The sequence below is a fragment of the Megalobrama amblycephala genome, linkage group LG15, assembly GCF_018812025.1.
Source record: "Megalobrama amblycephala isolate DHTTF-2021 linkage group LG15, ASM1881202v1, whole genome shotgun sequence".
Classification (NCBI taxonomy): Eukaryota; Metazoa; Chordata; class Actinopteri; order Cypriniformes; family Xenocyprididae; genus Megalobrama; species Megalobrama amblycephala.
Window position 1 is genome coordinate 17,579,081 of NC_063058.1, and position 25,636 is coordinate 17,604,716.

The 25,636-nt window shown below is 35.6% G+C and overlaps 1 protein-coding gene across 2 annotated transcripts; it reads left to right on the forward strand.

Annotated features, from left to right (window-relative positions):
• far1 (fatty acyl CoA reductase 1) lies at window positions 1–25,636 on the forward strand. Of its 2 annotated transcripts, none has more exons than XM_048157724.1 (12): window positions 1–213; window positions 6,822–7,042; window positions 10,513–10,688; window positions 11,336–11,515; window positions 11,655–11,832; window positions 11,925–11,969; window positions 12,073–12,200; window positions 12,322–12,389; window positions 16,444–16,615; window positions 19,660–19,789; window positions 19,978–20,105; window positions 25,084–25,636. In XM_048157724.1, the coding sequence occupies exons 2-12, from the start codon at window positions 6,854–6,856 to the stop codon at window positions 25,244–25,246; spliced, it is 1,557 nt and encodes a 518-aa protein (XP_048013681.1). In that variant the 5' UTR covers window positions 1–213; window positions 6,822–6,853; the 3' UTR covers window positions 25,247–25,636. The 2 variants fall into 2 exon arrangements, with proteins under 2 accessions (XP_048013681.1, XP_048013680.1); XM_048157723.1 differs by lacking the exon at window positions 16,444–16,615 and adding an exon at window positions 16,051–16,222 and having other exon boundaries at window positions 23–213.

Sequence of the window (25,636 nt, forward strand, 5' to 3'; positions counted from 1 at the left end):
TTATTTTTTACACATACGACGTCATTCCTCGCGTGTGGTGGGTTGTGACGTCGGTCCTCATCTGAAACGCATCATCTGGCAACCCATCACAGTTCCTCTCCAGCGAAGCTAAGCTACATCACTACTGCGTTTCCCATCACTGCTGGATAGAGCACTAGAACCCTTGGATCAACGCGCAAAAATAGTGCGGGGAAAATATATTAAACATCTCAGGTAAGCGTTCGCGTGCTTTACGGTTAATTTTTTTGCTCCCTCTTTTTTCCTGAACCCAAAATTGAGTTTGCACGTTTTTAGAGAGTGAATGCTAGCCGTTAGCACACTTTCGCATGCTGGGTTTTTAGCGCCGGTGTGTAGGAAATCTTCCCCTAAAGACGCACCGCTGGAAAACAATACTTAAGCGGTATTTTGTTTAAATGCAGAAATTGTATCGAGAAATAGCACTTTGTTTTCTTTTCAAATTGGTGACCATGAAGAGTTTTTTCGTATAAAGAGTTTCGCATAGAGAGTGGGTAGCCTATATAAAGAAAAATAAGGGGATGTCTGTTGAAACTTATTGGACTTTTATTGCAGTGTGTATTCTTTATGAATAATGTATATTTATTAAATATGCATATTTAATTCCACTATTAATTGTCTGAAATTCGGCCTATGTAATAATATTCAATGGCATTTCCCCATATGGTTTCAAATCACTTTAAGCATATGGAAGGAAACGCTACAATTTGTGCGATCAGTGAGGTTAAATTTTAGGAGGCGCGTGAGCTTCTTATGAAATGTGACGCATGTGTCATTTTGGCTCGCGCTCAAGGCTCAGTAGTGGGCAAGATTGTGATTCATCCCAGAGAATCGAATCTTTTGATTCTGCTCTCCAAAAGAATTGTTCAGCCGTTTCGTTCATTCACTCTTTCTGCACTTTACGGCTTTATGCCTGTAGGTGGCGACAAAAGCGTCTCCTTTTGTGTGTTTTGAGCGAGTCATTGAGTCATTTACTCAACTGATTTGATTTGTTAAAGGGTTAGTTCACCCAAAAATGAAAATAATGTCATTTATTACTCAACGTCATGTCGTTCCACACCCCTAAGACCTTTGTTAATCTTCGGAACGCAAATTAAGATATTTTTGATGAAATCCGATGGCTCAGTGAGGCCTGCATAGCCAGCAATGACATTTCCTCTCTCAAGATCCATTAATGTACTAAAACCATATTTAAATCAGTTCATGTGAGTACAGTGGTTCAATATTAATATTATAAAGCGGTGAGAATATTTTTGGTGCGCAAAAAAAATAACGACTTGCGTAGTGATTGCCGATTTCATAACACTGCTTCATGAAGCTTCGGAGCGTTATGAATCTTTTGTGTTGAATCAGCGGTTCGGAGCGACCAAAGTCACGTGATTTCGGCAGTTTGACATGTGATCCGAATCATGATTTGATACACTGATTCATAACGCTCTGAAGCTTCATGAAGCAGTGTTTTGAAATCGGCCATCACTATATAAGTCGTTATTTTGTTTTTTTGGCGCATATTCTCGTCACTTTATAATATTAATATTGAGTCACTGTACTCACATGAACTGATTTAAATATGTTTTTATTACATTAATGGATTTTGAGAGAGGAAATGTCATTGCTGGCTATGCAGGCCTCACTGAGCCATCGGATTTCAACAAAAATATCTTAATTTGTGTTACAAAGATTAACGAAGGTCTTACGGGTGTGGAACGACATGAGGTTGAGTAATAAATGACAATATTTAAATTTTTGGGTGAACTAACCCTTTAAAACATTCATTCATGTACGAAACAAATCCTTTATTATAATTTGCATGTCTGCAAAACTAATAAGAGACTCCAAAATATAGTATAAATAAAGTAGTTTTATCATTTTCTTGCATTTTATCAACTCTACACATAATTCTTTGAGTCAATCTGATGAACTCTCAAGATAAACTGAATGACTTAAATACCCTGCCCTTTTCTCACTGTTTAGTCATTTTCTTTTTCACGAATGTGATTTGTCAATTACACCAGTTCTGCCTTTCTCATACATAGTCACTCTGAGTCAGACTAAAAACACTGACTTGTTCAGTAAAGGTGTATTCATTCAACAAATCCAGCCAATGAACTGCTCTTTCCCTTACTCAAGTGTTATATATATGTTTTGTAGTCTTATAAGAGAGAGGACGCAGTCATGCGCTTCAAACCGAGCGAGAGTAAGTGGAAAATATGAGTTCTTGGAAGTAAACAAGAATAATTTGTTCATTTAAAAGATTTGTTTTGATTCGGAACTCCATACTGCTTCAAACCTGCTTCAAACTGACAAAAATGACACGTTTACATTATCTCTTTTTATAAATTAAACTTTGATAACAATTTTGTTATAACAAGTGTTTAGAAACTTTGTTATAGCAGTGCTTATTGTCTACTTTTTTGAATATATTCAAAAACAGCGAGTCAGGAACTAAAATAACTGCCTGACAGGGTTTATTTGAACAATTCCTGTCTGTATCCCTGATCATTGCGTATTTCAGTAACATATTTCTGTCATTTCATTTGGATGAACATCCCCACTGTTGTTTTAATGAGGATCACAAGACTCAAAGGCAGTGCAGTCTTGTGACAACACCAATTTATTGACTGTCACTGTATCTTTGATTCTGTACTTCAGTACCAAGGTCTATTGGTGTAATGTTTTACTGTGCATACGATATTCTATCCCATTAGCCTTGAGTACTTTTATTTATGCTCTTAATGGAAAGCTTTTATGCTAAAGCACTCCTGACCACAGTCATTCTGTTGATACAGTATTGCATTGGTATTTGTTTACATACATCTTACTTGTTACAGTAGTTCAATTCCTCAGGTGCCCGCGTGCACGGCAGTTGCCCATGTGACGCATGAATTATTCAAACTGAGGATGTGGGATCTAGGATCAATTTGCATCTGGTGTACTTGAAAGGGACTTGATCATGTCAGATGTTTCCATATAGGATATAGGATATTGGTTTCTCAAAAGCATTGCAAGTTCCATTGAACTATATTGGTGACGACAGAACTTGCGACCATAGTTGACCCCAGATTGGTGTTGTCAAAAGTACTGACTTTGGTACTGAAAGTCGGTACTGAAATTTAAAAAATGTGATGATACCAGTATTTTGACTGCTGTGGATTCTTAAACACTTCTGATTGGCCATTGTGTTCATGCGCTCAACAGATATGTCTGTGATTGGCTGCAATGAACAACTCTTCAAAAACTTGTTGTAAATAGACATCTTTGAAGTTTTTTGAGTGCTTACATAGATACACACGGGAGCGTTTGAAAGCAGGCGGATATATTTGGGATCCCTATATTATATATCCCTAATATATCTGCTGATAGACGCCTGCTTTCAAATGCTCCCGTATGTAATTGTGTAAGGGGCCGTTCACACAGAACGCGTCTTTGCGTCTAAACGCGAGACGCAGCGCTCAGGAGTGGTTTTTTAAAAAAAGCGCAGCATAGAACGCGAGAGTCTCGAGACGCGCCTTTGAGACGTGATGCAATAACGACAATAACGGAAATAATAGAAATAGGCAAACTGCAGAATTTACAGATACAAGTTTTGACATGGAAAAAAAGAAAATAAGATAATAATGAGCGCCTCCGCCGCCATGTTGCCATTATATAAAACAGTTGTCATGCCAACTCGCAACGCTTGCCCCGCCTCCAAGTTCTTCTGATTGGTCCACTGTTTTGGAACTGACATTGATGAGCGGCGCTGCGTGTAAAAGTTGAAATTCTTTTAACTTGACACGGCGTCTTAAAAACGCGGCGCTCATGTGTGAGGCGCTGCAAAAGACGCGAGACGCGAGCGTAACGGTCATGCACGTCCGTCAAGCGTGTGTTAGCGCATTGGAATAGAGAAACGTGTCAAGTTAAAAGAATTTCAACTTTTGCACGCAGCGCCACTCATCAATGTCAGTTTCAAAACAGTGGACCAATCAGAAGAACTCGGAGGCGGGGCAAGCGTTGCGAGCTTCTGTTTACAGTAGCAAGTTGGCATGACAACTGTTTTATATGACGGCAACATGGAGGAGTTGGCGCTCATTATCATCTAATTTTCTTTTTTTCTTTGTCAAAACTTGTATCTGTCAATTCTTCTGTTTGCCTATTTCTATTATTTCCGTTATTGTCGTTATTGCCTCACGTCTCAAAAGCGCGTCTCGAGACCCTCGCGTTCTACGCTGCGCTTTTTTTAAAAACCACTCCTGAGCGCCGCGTCTCGCGTTTTTAGACGCAAAGACGCAAAGACGCATTCTGTGTGAACGGCCCCTAAGATGTCTATTTAAAACATGTTTTTGAAGCGTTGACAATCACAGACGTATCTGTTGAGCTCATGAACACAATGGCCAATCAGAGGTGGTTTATTTTTATTTTTTTAAACAATTATTTTATTATTATTTTTTATTTCAGTACCGACTTGGTACCGAAGTCTGTACTTTAGACAACACTACCCCAAATCGGTTCTTTTGCGCTCTTTCTCAGGTGAGCGATCAGCTTTCGGGGTTAGAAAATGCCAGCCTCTCTATAGGGACTGATGTCTTTTGCCCACTGTCTCAGAACTCCCTTTTTAGCTTTGCTCCCTGGACTAGTTGGACGCTGTTTAATGCCAGTGTCACTGCAGAGGCAGCTTTCGGTCCTTAGTTACAGAAGTGCTGAGTGGCTCTTGGAAAGAAATCGCACTGCACAACGTCTTGTCTCGCCTTCTGGAATAATCCACCTGACCCCTACAATTAAACCGGCATTCGTCAGTTCTAGATTGGCTGCTTGCCCTTAAGGCAAGTGCGTCGAAATAACCCATGCACTTCGCTAAAAGATTTTAAGAGACTTTTTGATGCAGATTTTACCCTGCAAGTCTGGAAACAGCCCAGGATTTGCTGCCATGCAGTGTCAGACTCTGGGGTGCATGCAGCTGTGGAACTTGGCACCAGTGTTATGCAGCAAACAAAACAGCACATGGCCAGCGTTCCCACAAGTCAGCGGGAACTTGTTATACTGAGTGGCCTGATAAGTTTACGGAAAGGATCATATGATGTGGCTGGATGCATCAGCAAGAAAGTGGCAGGCTGAGATTGAAACATAATATATTGGGATGAACGTGTGTAAATTATGTTAAAGTGAGCCTTGAAATTGTTCTGATCAAACGCTGAGTGAGATTAGATCACATCCTGTATTTTTTTGAACATTTACATGCGTATTTAGGCTTGGCAATTTTTTTTAAACTTGTCAGCTAGATTAAATGATCTAAACTGCAATACAATTTAATCTTCTATGCCATCATTTTCCAGTGTTTATGAATTTAGTTTTTTTTTTTTATGTAATTACTAAATTATATGCGTGGAAAATGTATTTTAAAGTTGCATATATTAAATAATAAATGTTTTATAAATGTAAAAAATTTTTTTTGTCCAAAGGCCTTAATAATAATAATAATAAAAAACAAAGATATGACATCTAAAGTATGTAGTACACATCTAGATCTCTTTTATTGAATCCAAAAGGTTTTAATAATATTTTTCTACATATAAAGGTATTTTAAAGATTTTGAAGTGTCAAAAAGTCATTCGGTTTAACCGTCCAAAAGCCAATACAGTCATTTCATTTGTGATTAAAATGTAATAAATGTATATATTTTTTATTCTGGCATGATTTTATAACATCATATATCAACATAGTGCAAAATGGTATTACAATTATGTGTAGAAGTCATTGCTTTGTTATGAGAAAGAATGTCCGGAAAAATGAATTTCATTGATGTCATTCGGAGTAAGCAAAATAAAGAGACCATTTTGGATCAAGTCATCTTGTGACAGGATGTGACATCATTCAGACACCTGCAAAGGACCACATAGTTGTGAAGCAAAGTAACTAACTCTCTTGTAACTATTTGAAAAATTCATATTTTCACTTGCTCATAGGCATGTCCCGAAACATGTCATTCAGTACAGCCGCTATAAAACATGGAAAATGTAGTAATATTTTAAAAACTTGTACTAAATATAAAATGTTTGATTGTCCTTATGTTAGCTAGCTAGATATCAGCCTGTTAGCATTTTTTGAAAATATTGTTGTTCGGTACAACCAAAAGTGCCATTCGGTAACCAAAATTTTGGTTAAACCGAATGACTTTTTTGGTGACAACTTTTTTTTTTTTTTCTTCCTATTTTAAAATAAAAATGATAAAAATCTTTATAAAAATTCCCACTGACAACAAATTTCTGAACAGTAGTGCATGTGAATACTAACAGGCAAGTGGAAATCTGAAGTAGAGAGAATCTCTACTGTTATTTGATTACATATTAACCCAGTATCTGCTGCGGATGAACTGTATTGGCTTGTTATCAGTGGACAACAGATAAGAATAGATAAGGATAATAAAACTGTGCATTTTTTTGTGATTTTATTACGCCATTAAAGTAGTCCAATCAATTAGTGATATGTAAAACATTTTCCGTCGATGCACGTAAAGGCCATTTAGAAGCACTTTTATTGACCCAGCTGCGGTCTGGGATAGTAATACAACACCGCCTCTCAAGTGCATTACACATTTTTCAAAAGTCTCAGGCATTTAAGACTTAAATGTCATGCAGTAATCGTGGACTGAGATCTTGTCAGGATAGGAAGGAAGTAACCTCCATGAAATATAAACCGCAGACTGACGAAACTGCACGATTTCTGAAGCAACGGCTTTGAGCTTCTTTACAGTTCTCTATTTGGGTGAGATCCCTTGTGAAATGTGTGCATATTTGCAGTGTGGCAATGTTTCTCTTGGTCTTTTTCAGGGGTGTAACAGAGGAGGGAAGGTGCACTCAGGATGGTCACCATTCCAGAGTACTACGAGGGGAAAAATGTTCTCATCACAGGGGCCACAGGCTTTATGGGGAAAGTACTTCTGGAGAAGCTGCTACGCTCCTGTCCCGGTGTCAAAGCTGTCTATGTGCTTGTCCGGCCCAAAGCAGGACAGGCACCCGATGCCCGTATCGCTGACATGATCAACTGCAAGGTGAGTAAGTGCAGGCCTGGAAGATTGTTGGAGACCTTGGTTTCGTTTCTCAATTCGGTTTAGTCTTTTTAATTTTAGTTTTCTGAGTTATACATTTGGCATAAAGCAAGGTGATGTAGAAAATAAAAGCCTGTATTTTTTTCAGCATTTGAACTGATTTTTTTTTTTTTTTTTTAATCAAGTGAACAGTCATTTCAAGTTGTAATCAAAATGTTTAATTCAAAAAAGTAAACTTGTTAAATCTATTACAATTCTACTGCTCCTATTTTTAATAAAAATATATAAGGAGTTATGCAAGCAATTTTTTCATGGATAATGAATAAATAATGAGTCTTCTTTACAAATACAATTATTTGCTGTGTTATTTTAGTATTATTTATATATTATACACTGTAAAAACAAATCCCAGTAAAATTTACGGTAAAAAAACGGCAGCTGTGGTTGCCAGAATTTTACCGTAAAAAATACGGTAGCAACGTAAAAAAAAATCTGTTAAATTTACGGTAAAATAACATATTTCAATAACTGATATTAATGTTAATTTACCAACCTAATGAAGTACTAATATCTGTTTTGCACCTTTATAATACACTGACAGTCACCAAACACAGTGGTGATGAGAGTCACATGATTAATCAAAGTTCATCACAAGCTGAGAAAGACAGCACTAACATATAGAAGGTGCACACAGTGTCATTCACACACACACTAAACACCATCATGGTAACACACATGAAATTTTAAAAATGCAATAAACATTAATTTAACAACATTAGATGTAACATAAAACCATAATGTACATAACTGATTAGAAAAAAAATGAGAAAAACTAAGAAGAAACAGAGTTATTTCAACAAAAATATATAAAATGTAAAATGTCACGCAAGGAATTATGGGAATGTCAATTTACGGTTTTTCACTGTAAATTTTTACAATGAATTGTTATTTTCACTTCCAAAAACTGTGAATTTAACGGTATTTTACCGTAAAATTACATTAAATGTACCGTTAGATCTATTACAGTTATTCACCGTATATAGTACGGAAACTTTCTGTAAACCAATTGACAGTTTTTCACCGCAGCATTTTTACAGTATTTTACTGTTAAAATCACGGTCATTTTTTACAGTATTCATTAATATTTTGAATTAGCCTATTTTATATTTTCAGTTTTCATTTTTATTTTAGTAATTTTGTGCTTTTATATCATTTTAATATTTTAATAGTTATTATTGTTCTATTTAGCTTATAATTGTTGTTATTTTAGCTTCAGTTTTAGTACTTCAAATTTTTATTTTTTAAAGTTTTCATCTAATATTTGTATATTTCAGCTTTATTTCGATTACTAAAAATTATTTTATTAATTTTAAGTTTTAGTTAACAATAACTGCACTGATTATTTGTTATGCTGACAAACTGGATTGTATTTTTTGTTGTGATTTTTTTTTTTTTATTTATTTTTTTTTTTTTTTTTTCGCATCACTAAATTATTGTAAAGCATAGTAATTTTTTTTTTTTAAGATATTGCAGGGCTCAACGCTAAGGATTTTTTCTACTGGCCCGGTTGGGCCAGTGGTTAAAATTTTTACTTGCCCCTCCAAAGTTTTCACTTGCCCCACAGCAAAAAAATAATAAAATTAAAAGACAAGAAAATGGGCCTATAAAATAAGCATAGTTTTTGTTGTCTGTTACATTTGACCTCAATAAATAGGGGTATGACACCAAAAGCTACTAGATTAACTCATATTTTAAATATTGTTAGACAAATAAACAGTAAGTAATAAAATAGTAACAAATAATCAAATTACGAGTAATAGCACAAATGAATACAAAAGAACAAACATATAAATGAAATGAATGGTGCTTTTCAAATGTTTCATGTAGGTTTAAACAGGAAATGTTCAGGTACAGAAATTGTAATCTAATGTAGAACTGTAACTATAGAATAGATTAAACTTTATTGAAATTAATCAGTCAAGAGCAGTTACAGATGCATAAATAATGTTGAAAATATAAAACGTTAAATACTGTTATTTGAAATCATTATAAAAAAAAAAATTATGTGAAATTAAACACGCCAGCAGGTGGCAGTGAATCACTGTTAATGAGCGAATCATTGCGATTCAACCGATTCATTCAAACGGCTGATTCATTCAGGAAGTGTTGCTCAGAGACGCAAAACAATTCTGTGGACTTTGTTTGGAACTATTTTCATTGGCGAAATACAGCGAAACAGACGATTTGGTTTCTAAAATGTAAGTCATTAAGTTCTTGTTCATTAAACTGTACGCTGAATAAAATAAATTTCACATTTGTATTCATGCTAATATTTGGAGAAAAACGGCGCTCGTTGTTTAATATTGATTAACTATATTAAATTATATAAATTTAAAAAATATATACGGGGCATATTTGCCCCTTATCTTGAATTCTGGGTCATTCTAAAGGCATTAATAGACTAAAATCACGCAGTGAAAGCGTACACTAAATATGCTCGCGCACTAGTCTAACCTACTAGACTACGTCAAGTGCATGCGTGCACTCAATGGTTGTGTTTTTGTTTGGTTTTTGTAAAGTGAGGGACATACTCGATTATATTAGATCGTTAAATCAACAATTACGATGTCATAGACGATATATAACGCACACCCTACAGTACTGGCCCGATCGGGCAAGTGACTGTTCCGTCTACTGTCCCGAGTGTCGTTCACACTGGCCCCGGGCCATCGGGCAGTCCTTATTGTCGAGCCCTGCATTGATGTTCAGTATCGATGTCCATATACATCATATTTGTATGTTAAAAAGACATGGTAGCATGTCTGTCAATTTTTTGAAGTTTGATAAATGGCAATTTTTTTAAGACAAGGAGGGATCGTGAAATTAGTCATGCTATTAACAATGACGTTAGTTCGCTTAATAGGCACATAAAAAGACCATTAATATTTGTAATTTACATTATTATTTAATTGCCTTTTTATTGTGAATATAGCATATTTAGTATATTGTCCTAATTTAGTATTATTACATATATTTAGTATAAGTCCTAATTATGGGTAGTTGTTTTATAGTTATTTATAGGTTTCCTCTAGGGAAAATAAAAGTCTGATGAGATGCAGCATAAAAAGATCTTTTTAAGGAGTTTTCAGCTTCTGGATTCTCTTAATGCAGTTGAAATCATCTTAATATTTAAAAGCAGGGATTAATGACTAAGCCACAGATGCAATATTTAGATCACATCAGTGTGACATCAGAGCATGTAGATTTGCAGTGACTCTCAGGAAGCTTTGAACGCTGTAGATTGCTCTGATAAGTCTTGTTTGCTCTTTACACAAAGTTATTATAAGTACACCTGGCCATATCTAGGTAATGTTGATAACATTGTTTCACAGGTTGTGCGTGACAGAAATTCATATCACTGACTGTGATATGTGATGATGGTGAAAGTAATCTTGAGCCTTTGGATGTTTCAGCTTTTTGACAGGCTGCGGGAGGAGCAGCCCGATTTTGCAGAGAAGATCGTGGCAGTCAATAGCGACCTGACGCAGCCAGATCTGGATCTGAGCACGAAAGACCAGGAGACCCTCTCGGGCTGCGTTAACATGGTGTTTCATTGCGCTGCCACTATCCGCTTCAACGAGCCTCTGAAGTAAGCCATAATCTCCACCCACAGGACGGCACAAATCTACAGCTACAAGTTTAGATGCTTCTGATTATTTAGGTGTTTACATCACAGGAAGCAACTGAGGGACCGTTTACACAACACTAAAAACTGAAAAGTTTTTATGCATTTTGGCCAATTGTTTACACGACAATGGCATTTTGGGGGCCTGAAAACGCAAACTTTCAAAAATGGGTTTAAAAAGTGCAAGTTTTAGAAAACAATGCCAATGTTTTCTCCATGAAAACTACAAAAACTCGAATTTGTGATGTCACGCACATGCATATTACATGCAATAATTACATTTTTACCACTCATTGTCCAAATCGGTCCAAATATGTCATGGGATTTTTTTAAATAACGTAAATCTTAAATTACATATTTCAGTAAGAGACATCATTTACATTATATTAAGCCATACAAGTCTTAACACCAGGGGTTTCCTTTAACATTGACTTATTTGAATGACTCAGTAAGACTGAAACTAAAGTTATTGCAAATTATCATGCTAAGATAACATTTTTCGGTCAGGTGGTTTACAGAAATCGCAGCAGGTTTATCGTCACATCAGTATAGTCAGATCCTCTGCGTCTGCAGTGTCACCGCAGTGTTTTTTTCTGTCCCCTTCGCTGCAGAGATGCCATGCAGTTGAATGTGCTGGCAACGCAGAAGATGGTTAGCTTGGCTCACAGAATGAAGCATTTGGAGGTGTTCATCCACGTCTCCACAGCCTACGCCCACTGTGACCGAGAGCTCATCGAAGAGGTGGTCTATCCACCTCCTGTCGATTACAAGAAGCTTATAGACACACTTGAGTAAGTCTTTCCAAAAGCTCTTCTTGTCTTTGGATCCTCAAACAAAAAAAATAATGTTGCTAGCTGTTTCAAGGAGGATTAACTAGTGCAAACCTTTTTTGCTTTCCCTCAACTTCCTGTATTTGTACGACGCTGACAGGTGGATGGACGACAAACTTGTCTCTTTAATAACACCAAAGCTGTTAGGTGAGCGGCCTAACACATATACGTACACTAAAGCCTTGGCAGAGCACCTCGTCCAGCAGGAGTGTGGAAACCTCAATATCGCCATCGTCAGGCCCTCTATAGTCGGAGCCAGCTGGAAGGAACCGTTTCCCGTAAATATGCTCATTTCCATTCTCCCAACGTAATTAAAAAAAAATCTTGCATGGGTTTTGAACTCCACTCTTTCTTTTCCACTCTGTCAAAGGGCTGGATTGATAATTTCAATGGCCCTAGCGGGATATTCATCGCTGTGAGTACCCACTTTGATTGTTTACTTTTTACTGCATTTGTATGAATGTTTTTTGGTACTTGATGTTAAAAGCTGTTTTTTTTTTTTTTTTTTGGTTGTACAGGCAGGGAAGGGGATTCTACGAACAATGAGGGCTTCAAATAGCGCTGTCGCTGACCTCGTGCCAGTCGACGTGGTCATAAACACCACTTTGGCCGCTGCCTGGTATTCCGGTTCCCAGAGGCACGCTAGGTCGGACAAACACTCAAACACCAACAGGCACACTAAATCCCTCATGCACAGATCACTGGAAAATAAAGTCATGGAATAGATTCTGCTAGTTTTCTGACAGTGTCGTTTGTCTCCATTGCAGGCCGAGAAATATGTTGGTGTACAACTGCACAACAGGCGGGATCAATCCTTTTCACTGGGGTGAAGTTGGTATGAATCACTTTTTTTAAACAAATCGCTGCATGACTCAAATGTCCACATTGGCCTTCAGTGCTTTATTTTCCCATTTCATTTTTGCTCTCGACTACAAATCGAAGAACTTGTCAGGTTAAATAAATGAGCTTGTCATGTTTGAACATGCGTACATGTATATTATGGGCGTTAGCTGGCTCATTCTTTTGCTCTGTATTTTATGGGAACGGATTTAACTTGGATTTCAAAATTGAGACTTAAGCAAGTTTTCAGGTTTCCACTAAAATGAAGTAGGGTGGGGAGGAATGAGTTATGATAACCATTAGTAGATGAATTATGATTGGTGTAGTGGTATTGTTTTATGAGCAATAATTTTTATTTTTTCCTTTCATCACTTTATGGAAAAAGTGACATGGAAACAAAGTAAATCTGGATCCATTATTTTATTATATTATATTATATTATATTATATTATATTATTACGGAAGAGGATTAGGGCCAAGCAATAATAAAAAAATAAAACCATCTCGAGATTAAAGTTGTTAAATTTCGAGAAAAAAGTCGAGATAAAATGTTGAGAATAAACTCGTTAAATTACGAGAAAAAACTCGTTAAATTTTGAGAAAAAAGTCGAGATAAAATGTTGAGAATAAAGTCATTAAATTACGAGAAAAAAGTCGTTAAATTACGAGAACAAATTCATTAAATTATGAGAAAAATGTTAAATTTCGAGAAAAAAGTCAAGATAAAATGTTGAGAATAAACTCATTAAATTATGAGAAAAATGTTAAGTTACGAGAAAAAAGTTGAGATAAAATTTTGAGAATAAACTCTTTAAATTATGAGGAAAAAAGTCATAATTTAACGAATTTGTTCTCGTAATTTAACGACTTTTTTCTCATTTAAAGTGTTTATTCTCAACATTTTATCTTGACTTTTTTCTTGAAATTTAACAACATTTTTCTCATAATTTAACAAATTTGTTCTCGTAATTTAACGACTTTTTTCTCGTAATTTAATGACTTTATTCTCAACATTTTATCTCAACATTTTTCTCGAAATTTAACGAGTTTTTTCTCGTAATTTAACGAGTTTATTCTCAACATTTTATTTCGACTTTTTTTCTCGAAATTTAACGAGTTTTTTCTCGAAATTTAACAACTTTAATCTCGAGATGGTTTTATTTTTTTATTATTGCTTGGCCCTAATCCTCTTCCGTACATTATATTATATTATATTATATTATATTATTTAGGGCTGTCAAATCGATTAATCGTGATTAATTGCATCTAACATACCACAAAATGTGCCGTATATGTTTTTTCTTTTTTGTATGAATATATAAAATGAGAGAACACTTAGTGTCTGATTTGTTTACCATGTGTAGGGCGAGTGACGCAACTCCCTTTTAACTAAGCTTTTGTTGGAATACGTGTCAATGTCATTGTTACTGTTTGCACAACAAACATGTCTCTAGTGAACTCTTAAAACAGGTCTGACTCAGTCTATCACTGTGATGAGTGACTGACATTCAGTGAGACTGAAAATATTTATATCTATTTACAGATATAAATAGATATTAGAGACATTAGATGAACCATGGTACAAGAGTGTACTGAACCATATTGTTCACATTTTCTACTGGAACCATTTCATCCCTGATTAATTAGTTAATATACAAATGTATGTTTAGTTATAATCAGCATTGGGTTGCAGTTGGAGCAATCCAAAGGACTCAGCAATACGGATTTCTTTCTTTTTTCCGTTTTTTTCCCCCTGCTAGCTCAGTCAGACTAGTTCACATTTTCATATATATAATATATACATACCAAATTGTTGTAACTGTTTAATAAGTATTATCTTGATTTATGAAATATACAAAAACAATTCTGTCTGATACATAATAAATTATATATATATATATATATATATATATATAATAAAGTAAAAATGATAAAGTAAAAAAAAAAAATAAAGTAGTCGACATTTGAAGTGGATCAAAAAAAGTTCATCAAAGTTAGGATGACCAGACATCCTGTTTTTCCCAGGACAGTCCTGCATTTCAGCTCTATTTTTAGTGTCCAGACTAAAATCATGTTTTGTCCCATATTTCATCTTTCCTAAAATTTCATTACAACTGGGTATTCATAGAACGAGTAGTAGTAGTAGTGTTCTGTTACGCAAGAACAGCCCAATCAATTCGTCATACAACAAAATTACCTTCCAATCACAATTCGTTAAAGATTAGTGAAGGCGGGATAGGCGAAATCGTGCTCAATGACATAGACCAGAAGCACGCTATCCCAGTTCTCTCAGACAGTGCGCAATCAGTTCTTGCGGCTCAATGGTCAAATGCACACATAATGTCCATCATGTGGAGTATCTCACGTAAATGCAGTTGGTTAAGGCTTAAGTGGATGTAAACAGGAAGGATATATTACATCCATGGGTTCAGTCTTAAAGGGACAGTAGCCTAATTAAATATTTATCTGTCATGAATGTTAATAAAACAACATGTTCACAACATTATTTCATGCCGTGAAATAAAATTTCTCATATCATGGTCATATTGCCCACTTGTCCCGTATTCCACTATGAGAAATCTGGTCACCCTAATCAAAGTTGTCCTAAGTTTTAGGACAAAGAAGAAGGTTTTAGGACAACTTTGATGCAAGGTTTTGATCCACTTCAAATGTTGACTACTAATAAATATATATATATATAGATATAGATAGATATAGATATATAATGTATATTAGTATTTAGTATATTTTTTTGTAATAATTTTTACTTTTTTTTTTAATTAATTTAAAATGAATTACAGTTCTATTAACTAGACCAAAAAACTCTCGTCATCGTCATTGTTGAGCCCTGGCTAATTACTAAGATGAATTTTACAATATGAATGGGATGATGCTTTAAACATGATCCTAAAGGCCCCGATATATTTCAAATGAAATCGAAGAACGAACTGATGTGACATAATTTTGAACAATATCAGGCCGAAACAAAGTTCGTTTGAGTTTGTTTTGGAAGTTCGAAACAGCTTGCCAATCTGGAATTTCTGGAAAAGTTTGCTTCGGCTGGTAAACACCTTCGTGCTACCGTTGGTCCATGGCCATTACGTAAGGTAGGTGTGCGCTGAGGCTCTGCCTTCTTTCACTCTGAAAATCTTTTCCAGTTCATTTCTCCTCTCAAGTCCGTATAAGTCAGACGTCCGTGAGTGAAAACATGAACGCTGGAACATAAAGTTGTACTTCTGATGAAATGAGAGACTGTTTAATACAGTAAAGCTGCTTGATTTTAAGCAATCTCTTTTATATTAAAAAATCCTTGCTAGTTTCATAATTTTGTTGTTTATTTTGTTACTCAGAGGAAAGCGCGCAACATTTTTACATATTCGTCCAACCGTCGCTCTCAGCAGTGTGGGCGGCGTCAGATGTTCGATTACAGTATATCTCTGCTCATGTATTTCGAACTTCGTTTTACCCCTCAACGAAGAACAAGAAAGAACTTCGCTTGAAGTATATCGGGGCCTTAATGCAATGCTAATTAAATAACCGTGATGTTTAAGAATAGAAGAAAAACCCCAGAAAAGGTCAAAATGTTTCTTTTTTAACCCTGAACCAAGTCATGCGCACCTGTGCCGTTTACTGTTGAACCCGTTTTTGTCTCTTAGAGTACCATGTTACATCTACTTTCAAGAGGAACCCCCTCGAGCAGGCCTTCAGGCGGCCAAATGTAAATCTCACAACCAATCACCTTATCAATCAGTACTGGATTGCTGTAAGCCACAAGGCGCCAGCATTCCTATATGATCTCTTCCTCAGGATGTCAGGAAGAGAGCCCAGGTAAATCCAACCGCTTCGTCCCGCTTCCTCCCCCACGCTTCCTGCTCCACGCTCGGTCTAGCCATCACGTGTCGTTCTCCGTGTCTTGGGCAAGGATGCATAACCCACTCGGAGACTGGGTTCTGCACGCTTCCCGTCCACGTGTGTGCTTAGCCGTGTGTGTGTGTAGCTCTGTGTTTAAAATGCTCTCGTATGTTGTATGCCTGTATTCCTTTTCGCAGAGTACTGCATAAACATGACGTTCAAGACCAACCCCTTAGAACAGGCTTTCAGACGCCCCAATGTTAACCTGCGATCCAACCCTTTTACCAATCAGTACTGGACCACAGTGAGTCACACCCTTCCTGCCCTGCTGTATGACGGGTTTCTCATGTTGACGGGTCAGAAGCCCCGGTAAGGTCTTCAGTACCCCTTTATCCTCCCCCTTCCCCTCCCTCACCTCCACCACTGGGTGTTGGGTGCGTGGTGTGGCATGGCCAGCCGGCCGGCGGGCTGGGAAAGAAAACGCCCAGCCTGGCTGTCTGCTCGACTTCATGGCATTGGACAAACGCTGCTGGCAGGCTACCGCTAAAGTGCATGGAGTCCTGCACGTTTTTTTTTTTTTTTTTTTTTGGAAACGGAGATGGATCCATCCCATAATTCCATCTTTATCTTATGTTGGTTTTCTTCTTCTGAGCCATGCCATTAAGTCTTCAAGAGAGGTCTTTTGGTCTGCTCTTGTAGCACATGAAAACATAGTGGAAGCTGGGAATGATGGTTTGATCAACACAGCCTGTACTCACCAAGCAAGTCGGAGTGCTCCGCTCAGATCAGATACGGATGGTTCACGCTAGAGTTTTCTGTCAAAAAAGCCAAACTGATCAGAGAACAGCACTCATAAGTAAGCAATGGGGCCAGGTACCAAACTCCCTGCTCTAGGAATTGGTTTAAGATGGGGGTTTTCAAATTGGGGTCCTAGACGCCTGCAAGAAAATTGGACTTTTTACTTTTTTTAAGAAGTTTCAAGGATAACTTTTAACCATACACAAATTTTATAATGATATTTTTTTTTTAGTACATTTAAAAAATAAATATATTTTAATTATTATATAATATATATTTAAATATTTTATCAATAGCTATATATTTTTAAAATAATTTATATTTTTTTTAATTATACATTTTAAAAAAAATCACAAAAAGGTAAAATGTCAAAAAAAAAAAAATTTTATATTATGATTTAATTTTAATTCTAAGATTTTTAATCTGTTGAATTAAAAATGTTTATCTTTATCTAACTTTCCTCTAATAGTGGGTAGAAAAAAGACTGTCAACGTAATACAAAATACATATTTTCCAGAGAATATTTGATGCTTATTTAATTATTAATTCATGTCTAATTGTTTGTTTTAATATTTTTTCACACAATATAAATGCTTCTTTGAACATAAAATATACAGCTGCCTGCATCTATTAAAACGCTGGTCCTTCGCAAAGGGGTCATATTTGGGGACCTTGGCAATAAAAGTTTTGAAAGCCCCCAGTTTAATCCACTAAAATAAAATTACAAGGATCTGTCCTTCTAATTTTACATAAAAAAAATAAGATGCAAGCATAAGTTTGATATTTGATTCATTCATGCAAAAATGCTTTTAATTGCAGGGAGTAGGTGTGTTTGGTATCTGGAGAAGGTTTGAAATTGATTTTTAAAAGGAGTTGTTCTAATACGATGCATGTAGTCATCCCCTATCCAACCGATCTTGATGGGAAACTGGGCGTTTCTGGATATTTTCATTCAACTTCAACAGTGCTTTGTTATATAAGGCCTGATAAAATTTGGTCTACATCTGGTACAGTTTATAGATGTACACAAAGAAACAAACAGTAAGAATCAAGAATCTCAAGTACGCAAATGCGCCCAGGTGCCCTCCAAGATCCTTCAGTGTCTTTTAACCGTGTGAACTTTGCTCAACCAAACCATAATGGGAATCCACAGTTGTGTTTGCCAAAGGTTTGTGGTTCAGTGCTGCAGTGGGATCTAACCTGAATCAAATTAACTACAGGATGAATGGGTTGAAGAAATTGACTAATTGAGAAGTATTTATTTATTTTATGGAACCCATAAAGCAGGGGTGTCCAAACTCGGTCCTGGAGGGCCACTGTCCTGCAGAGTTTAGCTCCAACCTGCCTCAACACACCTTTCTGGAAGTTTCCTTGATCAGCTGGTTCAGGTGTGTTTAATTGGGGTTGGAGCTAAACTCTGCAGGACAGTGGCCCTAAAGGAGCAGGATTGGACACCCCTTCCCTAAAGGGACCTTTGCAAAAATATACAGACTTGCGTGCACACACAAATGTTTTACTGTATCCAAAGTTGTACTTTTATGAACCCGTACATGTAGCGTATAGGACAATGCACACTGAGCCTCCTATTGCTCCATCAGCCTATTTCACAATGTGGTTTCTCGGCCACCACAGGGTTAAATTTAAGCGGGCGTAAGGCCTTGAAATTAGAGGTACTGCTCTAATGAAAGCCAAATTTTGAGCACTTTTCATTGTACCAGTTTTTTTTTTATGGCCTCAAACTTGGCAAATAGGACAATGCACACAGCCCTATTGCGGTATCAGCCCATTTCTTGGCGCAGTTTCTTGGCTGGCACAGAGGATGCGTTAAAGAGAACATAAAGCCTTGATATTAGAGTTACTTCCCTAATGAAAGTCAAATTTTGAACAAATAGATCTCTATTAATTAATGCACATCCATGCTCTCATTTTCTTCAAAGATGGCAGTGACGCACAAAGGAAATAGGTTATAGTAACCTATACATAAATCGGAAACGCATAAAAGTCTGTGTGTAATAAATATATATATTTATTTTTTCTTTTTTTCTTTTTTTTTGCAAAGGTCGCTTTAGGGGCTTCATAGTTTTTATTTATTTTATTTTTTTTTTACTTTATTTACTCTATTTGGAAAAGCTAACCAATGGAAGCCTGTTTTTTCCTCATAGTAAAAAAAAAGATGCAACTTTTTCTCGTACTTATTACTTTAATGTCTGACAATGTGAATTGACATTTTATAATTGCAACTTTAATTGTGACTTTTTATCTAACCATGTGAATATTTCAAATTTAAACTTGATCTGACTGTTACCCATTTTATTTTTACTCTGAGGGCAGAAATGGGCTTCTTTAATAACCTATTTTTTTTATTATTTAATAAAACATGGCATAGAATTAAATGTTATGCTATTATCCCCAAAGTCATTTACAAGCTGTGGTTTCTTAAAACTACTTTTGTAGTCTGTCACCATCTGCTCTCATTAAACCGTATGCCCTTTCAGGGATTAAATGAGAAAAAAAATGCATGAACTCCACTTCCAGCCCCCTTCAATGCTCATCTGATGCTATGTGTCTCTACTTTTCTCCCGCTTACTCCCTGCGTTGTTTCCGTGGCGACGCAGGATGATGAAGACAATTACTCGGTTGCACAAGGCCATGATGGTGCTGGAGTACTTCACTAGCCACTCGTGGGTGTGGAACACGGACAACGTCACCATGCTCATGAACCAGATGGGAGCTGAGGACAAGAAGGTGTGTGTGTATATGTACTATTAATACACTCACAGTCTGCCGTTGGCACAGTTAAATCAGTCGCATCTGTGACTGAAAATTGTGTCAGTACAGTTTGAAAATCTGAGGTTCAAAATTCATTCATTCAAATTCACCTCTGACTTTTATCAATGCTTGAACTCAAGAGTCGAATGTCCTTTTCTGCTCAGGTATTTAACTTTGACGTCAGGCAGTTACACTGGGCAGAATACATGGAGAATTACTGCATGGGCACTAAGAAGTATGTTCTCAACGAAGAGTTGTCAGGACTCCCAGCGGCACGCAAACACTTGAACAAGTAAGTATTGAAGTTCTCTCGGTTAACAGAGTTAGTTACTTTTTTAGAGGGGGCCGTATTGGTTACTGGCCAATATTAGAGATTTTTTTCAAATTTATTTTTATCAGTTGATATTGCATATCTAATTTTTCATCATCTGAGGCTATGTTCAGACTCCTGGCAAATTGGATTTTTTTCTCAAATCAGGTATTTTTAGGCAAACTGTCTGCACTATTAATTGCAAGATTCTTTTGAAGAGGTTTTTAACCAAGTAAATCCAAATTTAGTTTTAAGGTTTTTAGAAAAAAATAATTTTAAACATCTTTTTATTTTTATTTTACTAAACCTCTCTTGCCATGAATATAGCCATAGAAGCTGGCATGGCGTTAAGAAAAGAAAAGAAAAGAAAAGAAAAAGAAAAAAGAAAAAAAATTGCAAGATTGCAAATAAGATTTGTGCATCCAGACATAATCGAACTATATGCATGGATTGCTTTGGTAACGGCATAAGCGTTCCCACGTATGTGACGAGGCTTTCAAAACAGATGCAGGAAAAATGGAGGTGCATCATCTCACTCTTCAAATAAGCGCCCTGTTGAGTTGCAATGCAAAACTTATGGAAATTCGTTTCCGCCACGGAATAAAAAAGAAAAAGATAATTGCAACTTTTTTTCTCACAATTCTGACTTTATATCACATAATTCTGACTTTATATCACACAATTCTGACTTTATCTCACAATTCTGACTTTATATCTCACAATTCTGACTTTATATCACAATTCTGACTTTATATCTCACAATTCTGACTTTATATCACACAATTCTGACTTTATATCACACAATTCTGACTTTATCTCACACAATTCTGACTTTATATCTCACAATTCTGACTTTATATCACACAATTCTGACTTTATAACACAATTCTGACTTTATATCACACAATTCTGACTTTATCTCACAATTCTGACTTTATAACACAATTCTGACTTTATATCACACAATTCTGACTTTATCTCACACAATTCTGACTTTATCTCACAATTCTGACTTTATCTCACAATTCTGACTTTATATCTCACAATTCTGACTTTATATCACACAATTCTGACTTTATCTCACACAATTCTGACTTTATCTCACAATTCTGACTTTATATCTCACAATTCTGACTTTATATCTCACAATTCTGACTTTATATCACACAATTCTGACTTTATCTCACAATTCTGACTTTATATCACATTCTGACTTTATCTCACACAATTCTGACTTTATATCACACAATTCTGACTTTATATCACACAATTCTGACTTTATCTCACACAATTCTGACTTTATCTCACAATTCTGACTTTATATCTCACAATTCTGACTTTATCTCACACAATTCTGACTTTATCTCACACAATTCTGACTTTATCTCACACAATTCTGACTTTATCTCACAATTCTGACTTTATATCACACAATTCTGACTTTATATCTCACACAATTCTGACTTTATATCTCACAATTCTGACTTTATATCTCACAATTCTGACTTTATCTCACACAATTCTGACTTTACTCAACAATTCTGACTTTATCTCACACAATTCTGACTTTATATCACACAATTCTGACTTTATCTCACACAATCTGACTTTATCTCACACAATTCTGACTTTATATCTCACAATTCTGACTTTATCTCACAATTCTGACTTTATAACACAATCTGACTTTATATCACACAATTCTGACTTTATCTCACACAATTCTGACTTTATATCACACAATTCTGACTTTATATCACACAATTCTGACTTTATCTCACACAATTCTGACTTTATCTCACAATTCTGACTTTATATCTCACAATTCTGACTTTATCTCACACAATTCTGACTTTATCACACAATTCTGACTTTATCTCACACAATTCTGACTTTATCTCACAATTCTGACTTTATATCTCACACATTCTGACTTTATATCTCACACAATTCTGACTTTATATCTCACAATTCTGACTTTATATCTCACAATTCTGACTTTATCTCACACAATCTGACTTTATCTCACACAATTCTGACTTTATCTCACACAATTCTGACTTTATATCACACAATTCTGACTTTATCTCACACAATTCTGACTTTATCTCACACAATTCTGACTTTATATCTCACAATTCTGACTTTATATCTCACAATTCTGACTTTATATCACACAATTCTGACTTTATCTCACACAATTCTGACTTTATCTCAAATTCTGACTTTATATCTCACAATTCTGACTTTATATCTCACAATTCTGACTTTATATCACACAATTCTGACTTTATCTCACAATTCTGACTTTATATCTCACAATTCTGACTTTATCAACAATTCTGACTTTATATCACACAATTCTGACTTTATATCACACAATTCTGACTTTATCTCAACAATTCTGACTTTATCTCACAATTCTGACTTTATATCTCACAATTCTGCTTTATCTCACACAATTCTGACTTTATCTCACACAATTCTGACTTTATCTCACACAATTTCTTTATCACAATTCTGACTTTATATCTCACACAATTCTGACTTTATATCTCACACAATTCTGACTTTATATCCACAATTCTGACTTTATATCTCACAATTCTGACTTTATCTCAACAATTCTGACTTTATTCACACAATTCTGTTTATCTCACACAATTCTGACTTTATATCACACAATTTGACTTTATCACACAATTTGACTTTATCTCACACAATTCTGACTTTATATCTCACAATTCTGACTTTATCTCACAATTCTGCTTTATAACACAATTCTGACTTTATATCACACAATTCTGACTTTATCTCACACAATTCTGACTTTATATCACACAATTCTGACTTTATATCACACAATTCTGACTTTATCTCACAAATTCTGCTTTATCTCACAATTCTGACTTTATATCTCACAATTCTGACTTTATCTCACACAATTCTGACTTTATCTCACACAATTCTGACTTTATCTCACACAATTCTGACTTTATCTCACAATTCTGACTTTATATCTCACACAATTCTGACTTTATATCTCACACAATTCTGACTTTATATCTCACAATTCTGACTTTATATCTCACAATTCTGACTTTATCTCACACAATTCTGACTTTATCTCACACAATTCTGACTTTATCTCACACAATTCTGACTTTATATCACACAATTCTGACTTTATCTCACACAATTCTGACTTTATCTCACACAATTCTGACTTTATATCTCACAATTCTGACTTTATCTCACAATTCTGACTTTATAACACAATTCTGACTTTATATCACACAATTCTGACTTTATCTCACACAATTCTGACTTTATCTCACAATTCTGACTTTATCTCACAATTCTGACTTTATATCACACAATTCTGACTTTATCTCACACAATTCTGACTTTATATCACACAATTCTGACTTTATCTCACACAATTCTGACTTTATCTCACACAATTCTGACTTTATCTCACACAATTCTGACTTTATCTCACAATTCTGACTTTATATCTCACAATTCTGACTTTATCTCACACAATTCTGACTTTATCTCACACAATTCTGACTTTATCTCACACAATTCTGACTTTATCTCACAATTCTGACTTTATATCTCACACAATTCTGACTTTATATCACACAATTCTGACTTTATATCACACAATTGTTTATATCTGGCAATTGTTTATATCTTTGACTTTATATCACACAATTCTGACTTTATAACGTACAATTGCGACTTTATATTCCAAATTTCTGACTTTATATCTCGCAATTATAAGTTTATATTTCTCAGTTGTTTATATCTTTGACTTTATATCCCGCAATTCTGACTTTATAACACGCGTTTGTGTCTTTATATCACACAATTCTGACTTTGTAATGCACAATTGCAACGTTATATCATGCAAATCTGACTTTACAAAATGCATTTACGACTATATATCACACAATTCTGACTTTATAACCTACAATTGCGACTTTATATTCCAAAATTCTGACTTTATATCTCGCAATTGAGTTTATATTTCACAATTGTTTATATCAGGCAATTGTTTATATCTGCGACTTTATATCCCGCAATTCTGACTTAATAACGCACAATTGCAACTTTGTATCATGCAATTCTGACTTTATAAAACGCATTTGCGACTTTATATCACACAATTCTGACTATAACACGCAATTGCGACTTTATATCGTGCAATTCTGAGGAAAAAAGTCAGAATTATGAGATAGATAAAAAGTCAATTACCTTTTTTATTTTTATACAGTGGTGGAAACAAGCTTCCACACTCCTTCGTCGCACAGGAAACTGCTGAAATCTTTGGATATACCATTTGAACACCATGTGAATACTTCCGACATTTCCGTCTCGAGTTTTGATGTTATCACTGTGTGTCTCATTAAGAGTGATGAACAAGACAGTTTGAAATCCAATTTGAGCAGCCAGAGCATCCAGACTGAGATGTTTCTGTGAAAATCTGATTGAAATCGCATTTCAAACCACCTCCATATGTGGTTTGAATCAGATTTGAAAAAAAAATACGGTTTCATGTTTGTTTGTTTTTTGCTGTCTAGACTTTGAAAAACCCATCTGGATAAAGTCTGGATATGCAAAAAATCTGATTTTTGCTGGCAGTCTGAACATGGCCTAATGCTCACGTCTTTAAAAAAAAGAACACTGTTAAATAGAATCTAAACTGAAAGGAATTGGCAAATCTCATTATAATGTTTTGATGCCTAAATTCAGCATTTCAAATAATTAATTTCATTTTTTAATCTATTTAGACAAAATGGTATTTTCATTTTATGGCTGATATTAAAATTCTATAATTATCGACTTGTCAAGTATACATTTTAAGTGGAGATGACACTAATATAAAATAATAATAAAATTTTTGAAAGATATTACATGAATTTTTTTCCCTTTTTGTTTTCTTTTCCTGTAGGCTGCGGAACATTCGCTATACTTTCAACACCATCTTGGTAGTTTTGATCTGGCGCATCTTCATCGCCCGTTCACAGATGGCCAGAAACATCTGGTACTTCGTCGTCAGCTTGTGCTTCAAGTTCCTCTCCTATTTCAGAGCCTCCAGCACCATGAGATACTGAATCCACCCCAACTGTCCTCCCCCCCCCTCTCTCTCTCCCGACGGCTATGCACACACTTCTGCTTTGCGACACTCCGGACTCTGAGGGTCAAGCGTACGGGCATAGTATCCGCTATCCTCCCCTCCCGCGCAAGTGCGCCCTCAACATCACAGAGTGCGAGTGCACTCAACTGCTATGTAGAAAGCATGATTTTTCAGGGCTCGAGGTCTAAGAAGCTCTCTCAGCACAATGAGAGCGACTGCATTCGTGCCGAGCGTGTTTAAGCACTTACTGTATCTGTTCCACCTCCTGAACGCAAAACAGGTTGTGGGCGACGCTTGATTATTATGGTTTACATACTTGCTCATACTTGTTGCCGGCAATGGCCCCTTTCCAACTGTAATCAACGAA

Bases quoted from the DNA above. Each gene is read 5' to 3' on its own strand.
- far1 (XM_048157724.1), top strand. From the start codon at position 6,854: ATGGTCACCATTCCAGAGTACTACGAGGGGAAAAATGTTCTCATCACA. The intron at 10,689-11,335 runs GTAAGCCATAAT...CCTTCGCTGCAG, and splicing joins CGCTTCAACGAGCCTCTGAA to AGATGCCATGCAGTTGAATG. The intron at 12,390-16,443 runs GTATGAATCACT...TCCTTTTCGCAG, and splicing joins TTTTCACTGGGGTGAAGTTG to AGTACTGCATAAACATGACG.